The sequence below is a fragment of the Lepisma saccharinum genome, chromosome 21 (genome assembly GCF_977018435.1).
Source record: "Lepisma saccharinum chromosome 21, izLepSacc3.1, whole genome shotgun sequence".
Taxonomy (NCBI): domain Eukaryota; kingdom Metazoa; phylum Arthropoda; class Insecta; order Zygentoma; family Lepismatidae; genus Lepisma; species Lepisma saccharinum.
Window position 1 is genome coordinate 52426329 of NC_139249.1, and position 21264 is coordinate 52447592.

Consider the following 21264-nt stretch of genomic DNA (forward strand, 5'->3'; position numbering starts at 1 on the left):
TCCCGGGTTCGAATCCCGCTCGGGCTTGATTGTTTGTGAATGTCCATTCATCACTTTCATAATTTCATCACTCATCCCCATCTTCGCAAATTAGCCAAGAGGCACAAAATCCGAAGTAAAATAAACTAAATCAAATCAAAATCAAATCAAAAAGCAAGTATGTGTGAAATTCTGTGTAATATTGAAGAAAAATTTCAAAGAGACATATGATATGTTACATGAAGCCTATGGCGAATGTTTCATTTGAACTAAGTGTAACAAATGGTACAGGTATTTCAGATCTGGCCAAACCTCCATCAGTGACAATGAATGAGTAGATTCCATGTTAAAGTGATGTTGATCGTGTTCTTCAACTGGCAGGGAATTGTCCATTTTGAGTTTGTGCCTCATGGTTCCACAGTGAATGCAGCATTCTACATTAATGTCATGCAACAATTATGAGAAAAGGTGTGATGCAATAGGCCACAGATGTGCCAGAACAAGTCTTGCATGGTTCATCACGATAATGCATGTGCTCATTCATCACTCAATGTCCAGGAGCTTTGGCAACGTACCAGACATCTGTTGTCCCACAACCGGCCCCTCCCCTGATTTGGCACTAGCAAACTTCTTTCTCTTTCCCAAGTTGAAATCAACCCTCAAAGGTCACAGATTCCAGACAATAGAAGAGATCAAAGAGAATTTACTGCAGAATCTACAGGTCATTCCAAAACTGGAGTTCCAGCAGGTATTCCATGATTGGAAGAAATGCTGGGAGCGATGTGTGTTTAGTGGAGGGGAGTACTTTGAAGGAGACAGGTTCAAATAGCTGGTGAACATTAACATTTTCTCAATTTTGTAAAAGTTCAGTTTCTTTTTGAACAGCCATTGAATAACAAAAATATGGTACTTCCCATATTGAAGAACCATTTAAATTTGTCAACCCTGTTAACAAAAAAATAAATATTTTGAAACGCCTACCCAACATGTTTGTAAAATCATCGAAAAATCAACCAAAGATTCTTAAAAAATGAAAGAGCTAGTCTCTTACTGTCTATTTTAACCCTAACATAACTATGGTTTCTTTCATCCTAAAAATTTGAACTAAACTGAGGAATACATAAAATGCCACCACAACTTTAAATTTTGACATGCTATGACAAAAGTTTTATTAATTATATTAGAATGAGACAACATGAGCTGATATTGAGGTAGAATATTGATTTATTGGTAGAATAAAAATTTCACCAATCTGATGCATGTTGTTTTAACACAAGCCTGGCTCACACCATATGCTAACATCATAATATTATTACCTGGGAATACTGTAAGGTTGTTATCCTGTATTTTACCAAGTACTAACAGGCCACATTTCTGTTGGAACAACACATTTTCAAGTTTATCTTTTACATGTAGTATTACCACCATTTTAACTTTTCTGGTGAGACCTACTTTTTTACTTTTAACACTGCGATTCAGCATGAAAATGCTCCTGTTTCCTAGTCAAAGTGAGCTTTGTGAAACCTTACAATGTACCAAAGTGAAAACCTTTTATAATATTATTTTCATGTTTTGGGGAATGGAAGATATGGTATCAAATTAATACACTGAGATGAAGTACATATCCTCAAAACTGTTTTTTTTTATGTATTAATTTCATGTAAATATAATTCATGTTATGATTTTCTAGAGTAAATGTCTAAATATGAGACTGATTTTTGAAGGAAGAAAAACACTGTAGTCACCTGGTTAGTAGATTAAATATGGAGATTAATGAACCATTCATGTGGACATTTGCAATTTTTAGATCAGACAAGTAAAATGTCTGTTATCGGCATATTTTATATTGGTACTTCATGAATATTTGCAAAAAATTAATATAAGTTCATTTCTAAATTATACGTACAATGAAAAATGTTGCCATTTGTGGTTAGTTATGCTCTTACAAAACTGACTATGGTGATACTTCTAGTTTAATGTACAGATATTCAATTTACATAGCATGGGAATTGATATAATATGATGGATCTAAAATAACAAATAGTCAATAATATACAGTGTGTTTGGTGTAAATAACTTCACACATTAATAATCACATTACCTGCTTCACATTCACTTAGAACAGTTTGGTTCATTTCACCAACTAAGTTATCTTCACCATACATTGAGCAAATAGATGTTCTGCCATCTCCTGGCCTTTCTGGAACTAACTGGTTGAGTCTTAATTTTCTACAATAGATGGATGCTGCTTCAGGTTCCAGAGCAATCAGAAGTTGGTCTGGATTTTCCGATGACCCAATCCCAGCCTGAAAATTTGGAAGCAAGCACGTAATTAGAAAAGACATACACAACATTTAACTTACACTAGTATAAGGGTTGCCCAAATGAAACTAAGACTTTTATCGTAGCTTAACTACGCAGAATTTGTGTTTGCTCTGGTTGGTGGCATTGTATGTAAGAAAGCATACAACATTTGCATACCTGGTATTGTCTGATGGCGCAGTGTGTTGTTTACATGTGCAGAAGCACGTTCACAACGTGGATTTGTCCAAAAGGGCCCAGCAAGCAGTTATTCTGTTGCACGACAATGCACGCCCTCATGTTGCACAGGTGAGCTGTGATCTGCTGCGGCGTTTCCGCTGGGAAGTCCTCGATCATCCACCTTACAGACCTAATCCCTCACCCTGTGACTACCACATCTTTGGGCCACTAAAAAACATCTGAAGGGCTGCCGGTTCACCAACAATGCTGATATGTTTCACATTCAACCACGGATCGCTCAGGGTATCCATACCTTGTGACATGCTGGAACACTTGTGTTGAAGATTGTAAATAGTATATTGCTTTCCGCTCCTCACTTGTTTTTATTTTACTCCCGCTGGGAGCTTCTTGCAAGAACTCGGAATTCTGGGAGCGTGATTTTCGAACGCACGGCATGGTGCATGTCGGCTCGCGGCAGCGGGAGAACATTTCAACTAGCCTATCGGATGTGGGCCCTTTTGTATTTCTTCAGTGTGCAAACATATTTAATTATTATACAATACCAAGTGAATTAAAGGACTTATATCATATGCGAATTTGTCTCTATATCCGTTGTTCCAGCCCTATGGTAAGATAGACAATATGGCGTCATACCCAGAGATGCTAGTTTTCTTTCATGTTGATACGTGGAAGGTATCTTCAAACATTTATGGTCTTCCGCATTCCGGATATAGTGGCAGTTTGTTTCGTGCAGGTCAGTGATCATCAGTTGTGACAGTGCTAATTGTGACAGTGTTACAGAACAAACAGTGTTTTTGGTTTGCACAATTACATGTTTTCCGCGTTTTCGTAACGAATATCGTTACAACGAATTTTGCAGTGACCTTGAACTCGGTTGCGATTACAGTAGCATTAATCGTCACGGTACGGTGGAATCAGCTGTTTCAGGAACTCTCGTTCGCGAACACATAAAGCAATAGCTGACCTTGAACTTTTCTTCCGTTCTACGATTTTCGTCGGAATCAACAATGAAGCTCTGCGGAGAAAAACACAATCAACAATCAACTCCCCGTGAAGTGTGTTAGCTTCAGCAGCGGTGAGTACAAAAGTCTGGTTTCCTATAACATTCCTTTTCCTTCATTGTTTCATAGCCCTTTGTATTCTTGTGTTTATTTCTGCATTCAGTTTCGTTTCTCAGCAAGCATGGCAAACGTAAGAGCATTGATCAAAGAAAGAAGCTCCCACAAAGGGAAACTTATACGCATTCAATCGTATGTCAGTACTTACGACGAATCCTCAGCTAAAATACAACAAATAAAAACCCGCATGGAACATGTAAATGCTATCTGGAGTAAATTGGAAGGCGTTCTAGACACAATAGAATCAGAAACAACCGAGGGTGAGCACGACGCGGAAAGGAATGAAATCGAAGAAATGTATTTCGATTTAAAGTCACAGATGCAAACATTAATTGACAACCATGATAAAGCAACATGTGTAGAAAACAAATGTGTATCTAAAACTTCAAATACGCAAGTGAAACTGCCGGCAATTGCATTACCACATTTTAGCGGTAATTACACACAGTGGGTGTCTTTCAAGGACATGTTCGTATCGCTGATACACAACAATGTAGATATTTCAAATGTTCAGAAGTTTCAGTATTTGCGCGTATCGTTGAAAGGCGAGGCCTTACATCTAATTCAAAATTTGCCAATGACAGAAGCAAATTACGCTATTGCTTGGGAGCAACTCAATGAGCGATACGACAATAAAAGGTTGATTGCAGTCTCACATGTAAATGATATTTTACATATCAATCCAGTTGTAAAGGAGAATTGTCAGGAACTTTGTGCCTTTACAAACACTGCAGTTAGCTCTATTTCAGCGCTCAAAATGATAGCTGACAACATGTCGTTAACTGATATAATTTTAGTTCAGCATCTTGTTTCAAATCTCGACCCTGCAATGAGAAGAGCATTTGAACTAGAAAGTAATGATACTGAATTTAGCACATTAGATCAGCTCTTTAGTTTTCTGGAGCACAGATGCCAGGCTCTTGAAAAGATTAATCCAGTTACGAGTGAAGGTAACAAGATAGCAACAAAATCATCTACAAATATGCACAAACAGTACAGTGCTAAATGTCAACAATCTTCGAAGTCATATGTTACAACAGATTCTTCATTGTGCATGTTTTGTAAAGCAAACAAACATCGCTTATTTTCGTGTGAAGCCTTTAAGAAAGCTTCTATTTCACAAAAGTATAAATTTTTACGTGAGAATCGCGTATGCTTTAACTGTCTTAGCAGCAACAATCACGTTTCGGCACAGTGTAAATATGGAGTGTGCAAGCGATGTAAACAGAAGCATAGTACTTTACTTCATGTAGATGAAGGTACATCCAATGTAAACCAGCAGCGTGAAATGTCATCTGGGGGTCACGTGAACACATCGATGGTAAACAATACAAGCGATTCTTCACAGCATTCAGATCAAGCACCTCAGGTTTCTTATTGTTCAATTAAGCAGAAAAACGCGTCACAGGTGTTACTTGCTATGGCAATTGTTCAAGTACAAGATATAGCGGGCAATTGGGTCAATTGTCGTGCTCTCTTGGACGCGGCGAGTCAGAATAATTTCATTGTTGAAGATTTTGTTCAAAGTCATCGTCTTAGAAAGGTAAAGCATCGAGTTCCCATTCAGGGAATCAACAATTCGTCAGCTGAATCGAGTCATTCAGTAGAGATCCGTCTGAGATCTAATAATAGCAATTTTGCGACAAGTATTTCGTGCTCAGTGTTGCCAACCATTACAGGATTAATGCCTTCAGAAAAGTTTGATGCATCTGAATGGAACATTCCAACAGATATTCGTTTAGCAGACCCAAGCTTTTGTTCGCCTGGCAAAATACAGATTCTGCTTGGTGCAGAGGTTTTCTTTACCGTTATGAAGCCTGAAAAGAGAACAAAACCAGGAAATTTCCCCATTCTTCAAGACACAGAGTTTGGATGGATTATTGCAGGGAAGATTCCAGCAACATCTTCTAGCAACAGTATTACTAGGTCATTTTTCACGAGAAAGGAAGATTCTCTCAGCTCGCAACTCCAACAGTTCTGGATCATAGAGGAGATCCACACGAAACTGCAATCACCAGAAGAAATTGCTTGCGAGCAACATTTTCAGCGAAATGTGACACGAGATGAAAGTGGCCGTTATACGGTCAGGCTGCCATTATGTAAGGATCGTTCAGTGTTAGGTGACTCCTCACACTCTGCATTAACTCGATTTCACCAATTAGAAACGAGGCTTCAACGTCAACCACAATTAAAAGCTGATTATACAGAATTTATGCAAGAATATTACCAGTTGGGACATATGGAACCCATAGGGAATTTAAATGATGTACAAACAAATGACAGCACAAAATTTTTCATTCCGCATCATTGTGTTTTCAAGGATTCCAGTACAACGAAAATACGTGTTGTTTTTGATGGGAGTTCGCCATCAACAAGCGGTGAATCAATAAATAGCATACAAATGGTTGGACCTACCATACAGGAAGATTTATTTTCAATTGTTCTAAGATTTCGAACTCACAAGGTGGCATTGGTTTCTGATGTAACAAAGATGTATAGAATGATACACATACATCCAGATGACAGGCCACTGCAATGCATTCTGTGGAGAAACTCTCCTCAGGAACTCATAACAGTATTTCAATTGAATACGGTCTCGTATGGGCTTACATCAAGTGCCTTTTTAGCAACCAGATGTCTGAAGCAGTTAGCCGAAGATGAAGCAGTTAACTTCCCACACGCATGTCAAGTGTTGCAGCGTGATTTCTATGTTGATGATTACGTTGGAGGAAGCAGTAGCGTGCAAGGTGTGTTACAACTTTACCAAGATCTTTCAGAACTTCTGAAAAGAGGAGGATTCATCTTACGAAAGTGGTGCTCCAACAGCACTGAAGTACTCAACGCTATTCCAGAATCACTGAGAGAGACTCAAAATCTAATTCATTTTCATACCGAAGGTGTTAAAACTCTAGGAATTTCATGGAATCCCTCGGCAGACACTTTCATGATTAACATTGGAGCCAAGTCTGTTAACATGATGTCACACAGACCAACCAAACGTCAAGTAGCCAGTGTTATTGCCCAGATTTTTGATCCAATTGGACTACTTTCACCAGTAACTGTAATGTATAAGTATTTTTTACAACAGTTGTGGCTTCACAACATAAACTGGGATGATCCACTTCCAGAAAGCCTGCAAGTTGAATGGGTTCATCTTCATTCTCAGCTACCAGTCATCAGTGAAATGCAAATACCACGTTTCATCCTAACACCTGGTTGTGTCAAGAATATACAAATCCATGGCTTTTCCGATGCATCGGAGAAAAATTATGGCAGTTGCTTGTATGTTCGCTCAGCAAACGAAGAAGGTTACACCGAAGTTCACTTGCTGTGCTCAAAATCACGGATCGCCCCGATCAAGAAAACCACTCTTCCTAGATTGGAACTGTGCGCTTCAGTCTTATTGGCCAAATTACTCAACAAGACTCTCCCAATTTTGAGACTTAATATTGACAATGTTTATTTGTGGACAGATTCACAAATAGTTCTGGCATGGCTCAGATCGCCAGCAAACAGATGGAAGCCTTTTGTATCCAACAGAGTAGCGCAAATTCAAGAATTTACTCAAACTTATCAATGGAGACATGTTTCGTCCAAGGATAATCCAGCGGATTTAATCTCCCGTGGAGTTAAACCTCAAGATATTCATCATCATTCACTATGGTTTCATGGTCCAGCTTGGTTGCAAGAAGATGAAACGTGCTAGCCATCATCATCATCTGACACAAGTCTTAAGAACAAAGATGTTCCTGAACAACGAAAGCTTCCTGTAACTACACTGGTGTCTCATCTGCAATCAGAGGCAATAATAAACGATTTTTCTACATTTTTCAAATTGTTAAGGATTGTAGCGCTCTGTAAAAGATTCATTCGCAATTGTAAAAATGCAAGTAACAAACAATGCGATCCACTTACTTCAATTGACATTGAAGACGCTACTCAAACGTGTGTCGTTATGACACAAATTTCGTTCTTTCATAGAGAGATAAATGATCTCACTGCCAAAGGGCAAGTATCCAACAAAAGTATCCTTAAAGACTTACACCCCTTTCTGGATAATCAGGGAATTCTTCGTGTCGGAGGTAGGCTAGAAAATAGCAACTTGGAATTCAGCAGCAAGCATCAAATCATTTTGCATCCAAAAAGTCACTTCGCCCGTCTACTAATTGCATCAGAGCATGAACGATTGATGCACGCAGCACCTCAATTGTTAATCTCATCCATTCGAGAAAGGTACTGGATTCCTAGAATACGACAAGTTATTAAGCAAATCATTCATCAGTGTTTAACTTGTTATCGTTTGAAGGCATCTGCAGCACAGCAGCTAATGGGACAGCTCCCATCCATCAGAGTTACACCTAGCAAGGCATTTAATCATGTGGGCATAGACTATGCCGGACCATACGTTATCAAAGTAGGGTCAATCAGGAGTAAAATCACAAAGAAATGCTACATAGCTCTTTTTACGTGCCTAGCCACGAGAGCAATACATCTTGAGCTAGTAACAGACCTTACTTCTGAAGCTTTCATAGCAGCATTGCGACGCTTTACAGCAAGACGAGGCAAGTGTTCCACCATTATCAGCGATAATGCCACAACATTTCAAGGAGGGAAGAACGAACTTCAGAAACTTCAATTGCTATTTCAATCGCAAGGATTCAGTGAAGACATTCAAAGGTATGCAGCACAAGAAAACTTTCAGTGGAAAAATTCACCTCCACGTAGCCCAACATTCGGTGGTGTCTGGGAAAGCGCCATAAAATCCATGAAGTACCATCTTCGTAGAGTCGCCAAGAATGCTGTACTGACATACGAAGAGCTGTCAACTCTTTTGTGCCAAATCGAAGCTTGCTTAAACTCTCGACCTCTTACAACCTTACCTGACTCTCATGAAGAATTTAATTACCTCACTCCAGGCCACTTTCTTATTGGTGGTCCACTAACTTCCTTTCCTCGACCAGACTTAACTGATCTCAAGGAAAATAGACTTTCCAGGTGGCAACGAGTTCAACAGTTTCAACAAAGGATTTGGAGAAACTGGTCCCGAGATTATCTTCATGGTATGCAACAGCGTCAGAAGTGGACAACCACGCAGCCCAACCTGCAACCAGGACTACTTGTGTTTCTGAAAGAAGACAACCTACCCCCATTATCCTGGAAAATGGGCATTATAGAAGAAGTGTTTCCAGGGAAAGACAATTTAGTTCGTGTAGCCGTGGTTCGCACCAAGGATGGAGTGTACCGAAGGGCTCTCTGTAAGATTGTACCTCTTCCAGATGGGAAGATCAATTGAACTTTCATGATTTAATTTGGATGCTGCGCATTCCAACGGGGGGGGGGGGGGGGGGGGGGAGAATGTTGAAGATTGTAAATAGTATATTGATTTCCGCTCCTCACTTGTTTTTATTTTACTCCCGCTGGGAGCTTCTTGCAAGAACTCGGAATTCTGGGAGCGTGATTTTCGAACGCACGGCATGGTGCATGTCGGCTCGCGGCAGCGGGAGAACATTTCAACTAGCCTATCGGATGTGGGCCCTTTTGTATTTCTTCAGTGTGCAAACATATTTAATTATTATACAATACCAAGTGAATTAAAGGACTTATATCATATGCGAATTTGTCTCTATATCCGTTGTTCCAGCCCTATGGTAAGATAGACAATATGGCGTCATACCCAGAGATGCTAGTTTTCTTTCATGTTGATACGTGGAAGGTATCTTCAAACAACTTGCTTGAACAGACAAGGTGACTATGTGTAGAGGATATGTCACCCATGGATCACTTTTACTTCCTGTATGTTCATATATTCCAAACAAAAAGTAATTACAGAAAAAACAAAGCGTCTCACTTTAATTTGGGCAACCCTTATTAGGTATTATGTTCATGCAATTCACATATTTTTATTTTACAAGGCAACCAAAAGAAGAATGTAAAATACAGAATACCTCAGTTAAAAAATCATTATTAAAAAAAAAAATAAAAGTTGTTTGGTTTGATGTCCCTACATGCTGTGAAAGTTTGTTCAAGTTGTATGGAAACAGACATTTGCATTGATTGATTGCATGCACTAAATCTTGCACAATAGGTACAGTAATATGGGTCAAGTTAAAATTCATAATTATAAAAATTTTTAACACTGATTGCTACACATCCTTACATTATTTTTCCATAGCGAAAACATATGAAGCTACAGCAGAGATGTATTCTGAAAATTTGACCTTGTTTTAGTACAACAATTCTTATTTGTTGTATATATTAATTAGATAATAGAAATTAAATACCAATGCAGACAGCAATTAAATCAAAGCAGAAGTCTGACATCTTCAAACTTTCCAGCAATTTCTATGTTAAAAAAGCTGGGTTACTGGAGGTAAATCAGATAATATGTCACTTAGTTAGTTACAGTTATTACATTTATTGAATGGTCGAGGTGGCTCAGTCGATAACGTGTCTGACTACCATGCTAAAGGTCCCGGGTTTTATCTCCGGCCGGTTCAAATCCGGGAACTTTTCTAACGTTGGAAGCGGCCCCAGCACCCACCCAGCGTCGAATGATATGGGTACCTGGGGGAAACCTTGGGGGGTAAAGGTGGTCAGTGGTGTGATGCTGATCATATCACCCCCACTCATGACCAGATCAAGAAAGTGTGGGGCGTTACCCCCACACCACCTATACGCCTTCATGGCATGGTGCTATGCACAGGGGAGCACTTTAATTTTTTTTTTACATTTACTGAATGTATAAAATAATATTATCTTAGTAATTGTTTCTGGACTTGGGTGTGTTATAAAGTTGCTTATATTTAATGACAGCAATAAAAAAAAATGAATATAAAATAAATGCAAATCAAAATAAAAGTCACACTTTATAAACACAAGTTCCATTCCTAAATAGGCCTATTGAACAAAATTTGACCCATGTGTACATTAGAAGAAAGGGTGGATTGTATAATTTTTATTTCTTATGAAATACATGGGTATTGTGAAATACCAAATTTGCCGGCATATAAGCAGCACTTTGTCCTTTAAAAAGTGGTCTGAAAAGTAGGGTGTCTTATATGCCACTACTCAATTTTTGATTACCTTCATTTCTGTAAATTTTCTCGGTTCTGAGTAAGAGGATTTCTTTCTTGCTTCCTTGTGGTATGTGAGAGCATTCCAGTCACAGAGTTCATATGCATGGATGGCATGCACTGTAAATGACAATCACAGCTGTGTTCCTTTAAACTTTTCAATTGTTGTGTTGTTGTTGTTGAGTTGGTGTTTTACATCCACTTTATGCACAGTAAGGCCTGCTTTAGACGAAAGCATAATCCTTAGCATTTTTCTTAACATTTATGCCATGACCAAAAAGCTACCATGTAAAGTAAGAAATCAGCTCTATTTCTGTAGTATTCATTTTTCATAGCATAACCAATAAGAAGCGACCTCATGGTCGTGAGTGCAAATGCAATGGCAGTCGTGTGAGATGTAAACAACATATCACTTCACACTTTTAAAGGATGATAACTATTCAACCAAGAGGAATATCGCTTTGCATTAAATTGTTTTAGGTAGAGAAGAATGGTGCAGATTAAATACATACTTTACAACGTTTACTGTACACGTATGGAAGAATATTTTAGCCTTTTCAATTCTAAACAATGTGCACTGAGCATTGACGGTGTAACTCGACGTGCCTTTCATGCTGTATGTATTGTACGTACATTGTAATTGAAACAGATAACCGAAATGTTCCATAAAATGCTTTCGCATAAAGAACTATCTGTTATAAGATTTTTGGAAGCATTTACATAGCATTTATGCTAGCAAAAATGTTAAAGGAAATGCTTTCACCTAAAGCCAGCTTAAGGCTAGTTGGGACTGGACCTAAAGTATAAAGTAGAATCGGAACCACTATGTGCCTCCACTGGGTATCAAACCCAGGACCCCTTGATTACAAGGCGACGACACAACGACTACAGCCGACATATGCCACCGTGCCTATCACCTATTGCCTAATATAATAATGTTCCAAACTTGTTGTCCTATTGTAACAATATTCCAAACTTCTTGTGAGGAGTGTATTATTTTACTGATAAATTACTACTTATACTATACAACACACAGTCCACACTGTACCCATGTGGCCTAAGGTTCAAGCTTTGGGCTTCGGCTACACGGCACGTGCAAGTTTGAGTCTCTTGGAGAAACGTAACAACTTTTCTCCTGATATTTCAGACTGTATATTGAACCAGTGGCCACCCCCCATCTTGAGGAAGATGTGGAGTTACAAATGAGTAGCGTAACACGGTCATGGAAACCTGCAACAACAACTAGGGGTTCATCATCCTGCCCACACACATAGGCGCAGACTCCATGGGGCTTGGGGGGGGGGGCCTCGAGCCCCCCCAATGTTAATGATGTGGGGGCAGATCCCCTCAAATAATTTTGCTTAAGAGGATCTCATGTATTATTTTGCTTCTCTTGTAAAGTTTACTCTGAATTGTGCAACATGAACTTAACTTTAAATACACATTTGAAATGTTCTAGACCATCAAATTTGGGGGGCTGAGACCGCTAAACCGTCAACTTTGGGGGGGGGGGGTGGCTATGAACAGAGACAGCAAAACACATGACTTATTACTATATACTAAGTATATAATTATGAGTATTGTTAACAGTTTTACTAAAAAGAGTGATATGACAATTATACCAGTATGTTGTTTAGTGAATTCTGAACAATTTGAGGTCGTAAACACGACTTTCAGGCAATATTGATATGCACGATATTTAGTTATCCTCGAAATCTCTTCCTCTAGTCCAAAGAATAAGGGGAAAATAATTCTAAAGTCTTTGAGTTTATTTAACACTGGCTTGCAGTAAAGTACGCAAGGAAAGCTTATGAAAAGTCTGTATTGCGAAAGCGGGAACGGCTATGATCAAAGGCATTATTGCTAAAGCACGGCGTGCTATATGTTTATTTATTATTGCAAAATTAAATTTAAAAAGTAAAATATTGTAGCAAGAACAAAAAAGTAAAACTATTTGCCTGTGATTTGTGTTAGCATTTATGTAAATAATTAAATAAAACTGTTAAATATTGTAAATATTCGCTATTTTTATGGGTACATCAACACTAAGGTCACATGTCCTTTCTTTACAAGTCTGTTGCAGACATTAAAACACACCCATGCCCTCGCCGGGACTCGAACCCGAGACCTCTGGATCAAAGTGAGTTGAGCCGACCACCCAACACGCTCGGCTACCGAGGCCGGCATAAAACTGTTATGTTGGCCTTTTAATGTAAATACATAACCTACTTTTAAATAAAAATGTTAATTGTTATCGAAAAACAAATGAGCAGACACACGTTTTTCATGTTACATTTCATTTGCATGAGGAATATAATAGCTGATTAAAAACTGCTATACGAAGACGTAATTTTTATTTTTAAAAAAGGGAGGGAGGGAGTCATTCATTCATTTATTTCAGTGATCAGAGCCCCCCCAATAATTTTGACAAGTCGGCGCCCCTGCCCACACATCACCCCGTAATTGGTTGTATGATCTCCTACATCTAGTGGAAGTGAGGCCAGCAGTTGATAGATAGGCCCTGACCTTCACGGGCTGTTGCACCATGGGTTATTATTATAACTAGACAACACATGTAAATAAGGGTGTTTTTTTTTAGACAGATGAAGATTAATTGGTTAAATTTGTCATATTCGCAATGTGGAAAAATGAAACTTTATCTGTACGATACTAAAACTGCATGTAACATGCCAACCATGTTCTTGTCTTTGTCCCAATTTTTTTTCAGCCGAAATAATAAACATGCAAGGAAATCAAAATATATTAATTGTTCTATGTACCTTGCACTATTTTTCCACATAGTCACCACAGCAGTTCAGGCATTTGTCCCATCGCACCACTAGTTTGGAGATGCCGCTGTTGTAGAATTCATCAGATTGATCATGGAACCACCGCCGGACAGCGGTCTTTGCTTCGTTGTCGCAAATGAATCTCTGTCCTGCCAGAAGCTTTTTCAGTGGACCGAACACGTGGAAATCACTGGGAGCAAGATCTGGACTATACGGTGCATGCTCCAGAATCTCCCATTCGAATGACTGAAGTCTGTTGATGGTCTTGTGTTTGGCACATGAGGCCTCGTATTATCGTGGAGGATAAGTACATTGTTAACATCGAGAATCTCTTGGCACTTTATCCTGATGGCAGCTAGCTGACATGAGAGTGTGTCACAATAGCTGTCAGCGTTGATGGTGTCACCTCGTGGCATGAAATCCAGTAGGACTGGTCCTCGGCGATTCCAGAAGTCCATGAGAAATGTTTTCCGTTGTGAGCGAGAAGCAAGTAAAAAACGAGTAAAAAAGTAATGGTTTCATCTTCACTTGATTTTTTTCCCTTGCTAATGGTCGGAATTTAATTGTTGATTAATGCAATAACATAACAACATGGGGCAGAACGGAACCCTAGTTCATTCCGCCCTGTCTTACATGGTTACCAATATGAGGTTATGGTAGGAAATGACCGGGAAATATGGAATAGTAAATATGCAACACTGTAGTAAAAACTATGCCTTTGACATGCGCACCAGGGAAGACATGTCTTGCAATTTGTCTTACCTTCAGAGTCAAGATGTGCAAAAAGTTACAAAACAAAACAAAAATCTCACCAAAATGTCATCAACACAACACTGGTTACTCAACATGGCCAGAACTACCTCAACACCTCGCCATGTATAGTTGATTAGTTCCAGAGATCTCATTAATTTCCACCCCCTTATGGAGAAATTAAGAGGGGGTCTATTATACGCCTTGGTTCCATTCCACCCTAAGTTTATCAACCAAGTAATTGAAAAATGTGGAAATTCGCTTTGCATACTTCGAATACCAAAAGACTGAAACCCAGCTAATTGGAGTGTGTTTTTCACAAAGAGAAAAAATCAGGGCTAAAAGAGTCAGAAAGTAAATTTTCAAAGACAGGAAAACATATATACATGTTTAAATACACATTATAATAAACAAACTGAAACTCAAACTAGCTTACCTCATAAGCAGCTTCCCTCATGAACTGTTTTGCTGGTTGGCGCCAAATAGCAGGAACAGTTATCACCCAGCGGACATCCTCATTCAATATCCTGGTCCCAGATTGATCAGACAGCTCCCTAAGTGCATGGTCTTTAAAATATCGAAGTGAATGTGCAAAAACTGTTAATGCTGGAAGACTTTTACCATTTGATGCTTGCAACAAGGAATCTCGACTCAAGTTCTGGAAATAGCATGATATTCTAAATTATAAATGATGCATGAAGAAAAATGTAAGTGCTTATGTAGTCTATATTCACCAGAGTACGTCTGGTTATCTACAAATAAAGCAGAGATTTTAATTTTGATATTAATGAGCACATTGCTATTCTTTCATAAATTCTTGCTTTCTATAATTTCATTATATTGTTTGATATAATTGACTTCTTTAGCATTTCAAATTTAATATATCTTGATAAATATGAAAGTTGATACCACTTTGTTATACTGAAATTTGCCCCAAACTACATGGAATGTAACTTTTTAAATAATGAATATAATATCAAAGAACTTTTTAGGTACCGAATATAAACTGCTCACAAAAAGTTTTGCATCACCCAAGAAATGATAGAAAGAACAATCGCAACATGTCCCACTGGGCCAGCTGTGAGAAAGCACACTGTGCTGTGCAAGATACCCATTCAACCCCGCATAACTCGCTCTTCAGACGACAGCCACGACCAGCTGAGCATATTTGTGTGTTCGAACATCTCAGTACTGTGGGTGGTAATGGTCAAGGCTATATCTCCCACTTACGTAGAGACACTCAAGTAGTGAAGGTGCGTTGTAGACATGCCCAGGCGTACAATATCGCAGTTCGATCGGGCAAGGGTTATCGCCTTCGTGCAGAGTGGGATGTCACAACGGGCGGTAGCCGCGACGATTGGAATCACACAGAGCGATGTCAGCAGAACATGGAGAAGGTACACAGACAGTGGGACAGTAGCAGATAGCCACCGTTCAGGTCGACCACGGGTAACAACACCAGCCCAGGACCGTTTGCTAGGAATCACAGCCCTGCGGCACAATACCAGGACCGCAAATGAGTTGCGAAATGACCTCCAACAAGCCTCAGGCGTACGTGTTTCGACCCAGACTGTTCGTAATAGACTGCGAGCAAGAGGCTTACGTTGCCGAAGACCCATGCGTCGGCAACCTCTAAGTGCAAACCGACAGCGTGATCGTTTGGTGTGGGCACGCGAACATGTGCATTGGGGACCTGCAGATTGGTCGTGTGTACTCTTTGCAGATGAATGTAGGCTTTGTCTGAGGCCTGATTCGAGACGTGCGAGAGTGTGGAGAGGCGTAGGACCGTGGGAGAAACTTCGTCATGTGCAACCTGTTCATCCATTCCAAGGAGGTGGCATTATGGTTTGGGCAGGGATTATGCACGGCTGCCGAACGCCCCTAATTGCAATTGAAGGTACACTGACAGGACCGCGTTACATCAGAGACATCCTACAAACAACTGTGGAACCATACCGTCGGAACATTGGTCCAACTCTTGTGTTCATGGATGATAATGCCCGGCCACATCGTGCAGGGGTGGTGCAAGATTATCTGCAGCAGTCCCAAATTAACAGAATGCCCTGGCCGTCAGGAAGCCCAGACATGAATTGTATCAAGCATGCTTGGGCCATGTTGAGGAATGCAATGGCACACCGTCCTGTGCTCCCAGACTCTCCACGTGAGCTTCTTTTGGCAGCACAGGAGGAATGGGATCGTTTACCACAGGATGACCTTGATCATCTCATTGCGAGCATGCCCCGGCGTGTTGAAGACCTCATTGCAGATTGAGGGGGACATACCAGGTGGTAAACATCCTGTCTGACGTAACAAATAGGCAGATAGCATTGTTGTGCCATTTGTTTCCCTTTGCTACTTCAGCAGTGTGTCATTTTTTCTCTTTTTTGGATTAGTGTGAACGTTCTTTTTCATGCCATTCCCATGTTTTCCACGTTTTCTTCTTTCTTGTACTGATTGAGCAATTGTATGTTTATTTTCTTCCCAGGAATACAGTTTTTGTTGGTGATGCAAAACTTTTTGTGAGCAGTTTATATTCTTTCGTATTTCTAAAAATTTAAAAATACAAAATTACACTGATCAACATGAAATTTGTTACAAGGAATGTGAATGATGTTCTAAGGTAAGTCGATGGTGCTGAATTCGAAAATGAAATCAGTTTTTTCCTATCGGGCTCAGTTTTCTTGTTACACACTAAGCTGTACCTAATGCAATTCGTGAAAATTCTGCCTATTGGGCTGTGGCTTAACCTATATTTACTCTATAGATATTGTTCAATAACAGTTGTTATATGACCATTGAAACACCAGAACGTTCCTAAGGTCAGGGAGGGCCTCCCCGATGGCGCAGTGGTAGCGTCGTCGCCTTGTAATCAAGGGGTCACAGATTCAATACCCGGTGGAGGCACATAGTGGTTCGGATTCCACTTTAAACTGTAGGCCCAGTCCGGATTAGCCTTGCTGTGCATAAAGTGGACTTGAAACAATAAATCAACCATCCAAGCTAAGGCCAGGGACTTTCCTCCAGTTGCAACACACCAAATCGTGATTAAGAGAGATATACTGTTTGACCTGTGTTACACTTCTGACAAGTTGGTTAAAAGGATCACGTCACATGTCGTTTGCTGTTCTCATGAATTGGAGGGAACAGGTCACACAATAGACTCTTATTTCTGCCTGACCAAAATAGTTGGAATCACGTTGAAAACAAGGAACACACTACAGTACCCACATTTACTATCAGCCATGAGACCTGTATGACACAATGAAGAATTGCCACTACCAAAGCCTCCTGAGAATGTGACTGTGAGCGCAGATGATTGTGGTGACCAACACGGGGAGGAAAGTGTAAGAGCTGAAGAAATGGCCGACCCAACATTTAAAGTGTCCGGTTCATCAATGGAGCCACACTAATTGTCACAAGGGGATCTGAACGATCTTACGGGGATTTAAATTTGTCTAAGCAACAGTCTGAACTTTTAGCTTCGCGACTGAAAGGTTGGAATCTCCTCGCTTGCGATACGAAAGTGGTATTTTTTTCTTCCTGACCGCCATACTAGTTTCTCAGAATATTTCTCCCACGAAGGAGACATGGTGTTTTGTAATGACATCTCATCCGTTATGGATTGTCTTGGCCATGAATACAGTTCACACGATTGGCGTCTTTTCATCGATTCCATCAAAGTTAGTATGAAAGCTGTACTTCTCCATAATGGAAATAAATTCCCATCACTACCAATTGCTCATGCTGTTAACATGAAGGAGACGTATGAACTTCAAACAGCTTCTGACAAATATCCAATATGAGAAATACAAATGGAACATATGCGGAGATCTCAAGGAATTGCAATTCTGCTTGGCATGCAGCTTGGGTACACAAAGCACTGCTGCTTCTTATGCGAGTGGGACAGCAGAGACAGAAAAAGTCACTGTTGTTGAAAAAAAATTGCCTCTTCGCAGTGAATTAGTGCCTGGACAGAAAATGTGGTGAACACAACTTGTTGACCACAAATATGTGTATCTCCCTCCTCTGCACATAAAATTGGGACTCATTAAAAACTCTGTGAAGGCCATGGACAGAACGTCACGTGGATTCATGTACTTGCAACAGAAATTCCCAAGGATCAAAAAAAAAAAAAAAAAAAAAAAAGGTAAAGTGTTCCCCTGTGCTTAGCACCACGCCATGAAGGCGTATAGGGGGTGTGGGGGTAACGCCCCACACTTTCTTGATCCGGTCGTGAGTGGGGGTGATGTGATCAGCATCACGCCCCTGACCGCCTTTACCCCCCAGGGTTTCCCCCAGGTACCCATGTTATTCGACGCTGGGTAGGCGCCGGGGCCGCTTCCACCGTTAGAAAAGTTCCCGGATTTGAACCGGCCGGGGATCGAACCCGGGACTTTTAGCATGGTAGTCAGACGCGTTACCGACTGAGCCACCGCGGCCTGATCCCAAGGATCAGCGATGCCAAAATTAAAGAAGGGATATTTGTAGGGACTCAAATAAGGGAATTGATGAATGACGAGAATTACATTCAACAATTAACAGATGTTGAAAAATGGCATGGTTGTCTTTTACAAGTGTATGTAAAAACTTTCTAGGCAACCATAAAGCAGAGAACTCTCGCGATATTGTACATGGACTAATTAGATCATACCAACATATGGGATGCAACACGTCTCTAAAATTACATTTCTTGAATGATCGCCTGGACTTCTTCCCAACTAAGCTTGGTGCCGTTAGTGACTTGAACGGTTTTTACCAAACCATTGCTCTAATGGAAAAACGGTATCAAGGCAAATGGAGTGCCGCAATGCTGTCCTACTTCTGTTGGACCTTACGAAGAGATATTCCTGAGGCAAAGTTTTGTAGGAAATCGGGAAGGAAACATTTTTATGCATGTTTATATACTTTCATGTTACTCATTTACTTCATTCCTTTGTACTGACACAGATTTATTACCTGTTGCATTTGTAGCACTTTTGTGAAAACAAGTCCTTTCGACCAATACATATACGTAGAACTTAAGGCTGAGGTAGGCAAATACAAAAATCATTTTTACAGGAAACCTGAGCCCGATGGAGAAATTCTGAAATTAGATCTGCATTCAGGTGTTCAGTAACTTCTAGAAACAGCTTGTTTTGTTCTTGTAACATTCAAAAATATTTTTTTTGTAGACCAGTGTTATTTACGTAAAATGAGTATCTATTTTGTACACTGACAATATAATTTCAAAATTTTTTATATGCTCCTAAAAATCAACTATGAACTTTAAACATTTTTCCATAAACTGTTATATAAAATAATGGACTCCTTGGACTTAGATATATTGTTTGATTTTTATTCTATTAACACATTAACCATATTAACCATGCAAGTTCTTCCTTTTTAATAGAGGTAGAGTTTGGCAAATATTCTGAATTAACATATGAACATTAAGACAACTAAAACAAATGCAACTGATAAATAACAATATGAAAAATCAAAATACAGTTTCATATTCAGAAGGATTTGATAAATGTTAAATATCTTCTATTGATTCAACTTTCCTGTAAAAAGAAAGCATCTAATAACATGAAAAAACATAAAATATAGTGCAGACCTAACAAATTTTTCCTTCCCTCCTCCAGCTATATCCCAAAACCTTTTTTTTTAAAAAAAAAGTATAGGATATGCTACTGTATACTATTTTATGCAAGAAACCAAAATTATGGATTTCAAAGTCAGTTTAGAGACAAATGAATGCAGATATGTCACAACCAGTGTTTGCATAGTGAATATCTAAATCCAAGTAAAAACTGGAAGTCAGAAAATAAAATGGAAACACTGGATGATATTTTGTTCAATATAAAGCTTTAAAAAATCTTATAATAATCTAAAATGATAATATTACCACATTAATATGGCAGTAATAATAATAATAACAGCAATGAAACAATAAGTAGAGAAATTAATAAATTAGAAAATCAAGGGTTAACTATTTTTCCCTGAACTGATAGTATAATGTCTAATTTATTTAGAGAAATTCTAAAAATTTAAAGGATTAAAAAAACAAAAGAGAAACAAATAAATCACACATACCTTATCATGGTGAAGTGCCATTTTGAATTTGTCAAAATAAAGCCATCTTTTTGCTTCTTGTGGTTCCAAGTCATGAAAATAATCCCTTGCAGAGAACCCAAATGAATGGAAGACTTCATTTGGAGTAAGAAGTAATGTTGTTGGCGTTTTTTGATTGTTGATCCCAGGATCACCTCCTAAAATAAACATATGAAAGCAGCACACATATAGAATAATGATTTACAAACACTTGTAAGCATACTGTACAATGTAACTCAAGCAGAAGATACAATTAACTGCAATTATTTAAATGTATCCAAATTTGTGAATATCTAACAACTTAAGATATGATTGAACTCAAAATTTAAAGAATTTCGAATGAAGAAGACATATCATTTATCATTATGAAGGACTATTTAAAGGGGAGGTCCAGGGGATCTGAATGTCCCTTCCTCCACCAAAAGACTTACAAAATCCAAAAATAAATAAGCAAAATTCTTCTTTAATGTTGCATAATACAAATTTGATCTATTTTCACAGAACTTACATAAATATAAGGATTAGATTCTAATTATACAGCTTTCTGTTGATAGTGGTTATGAAAATTTATGTTTACCACTACTGCTAATAATAATATGCATAAACATAATTATCACGCACTTGACTTTTTACCAGCTGGACCTAACAACTTTTTTGGCATTTGATAAATAATCATTTTTTTAAAAACTGACATTAATTTCTTTGATAGGACAGCTGTTTTTATACAAACCTTAGTGATCTTAACTAGACAAACTAGTTAATTAATATATGCTGTTATAGGTATCTCTATTCTCCTATCACCTTTTTCCTGTTCATGTAAAAATAACACTACTTATTTTTAATAATTGACCTATTTTAATAATATTATTATTCATATACATATTAATCTTAACTTATTATGAACTTTATTATTATTACTATTGATTGATTTTAATTGATTTGTTGTTTTAAGTCCACTTT

The 21264-nt window shown here is 38.7% G+C and overlaps 1 protein-coding gene across 3 annotated transcripts in view; it reads right to left on the minus strand.

The window, feature by feature from the left end:
- Positions 1-21264, minus strand: part of LOC146004251 (heat shock 70 kDa protein 12A-like) — a 186041-nt gene that overhangs the window by 36235 nt on the left and 128542 nt on the right. For all 3 annotated transcript variants that reach the window (XM_083142932.1, XM_083142931.1, XM_083142933.1), the window contains exons 4-6: positions 20287-20462; positions 14648-14869; positions 2081-2285 (exon numbers count right to left, since the gene is read on the minus strand). In XM_083142932.1, the coding sequence (XP_082999058.1) occupies positions 2081-2285; positions 14648-14869; positions 20287-20462 (603 nt within the window). The remainder of the gene's footprint in view (positions 1-2080; positions 2286-14647; positions 14870-20286; positions 20463-21264) is intronic.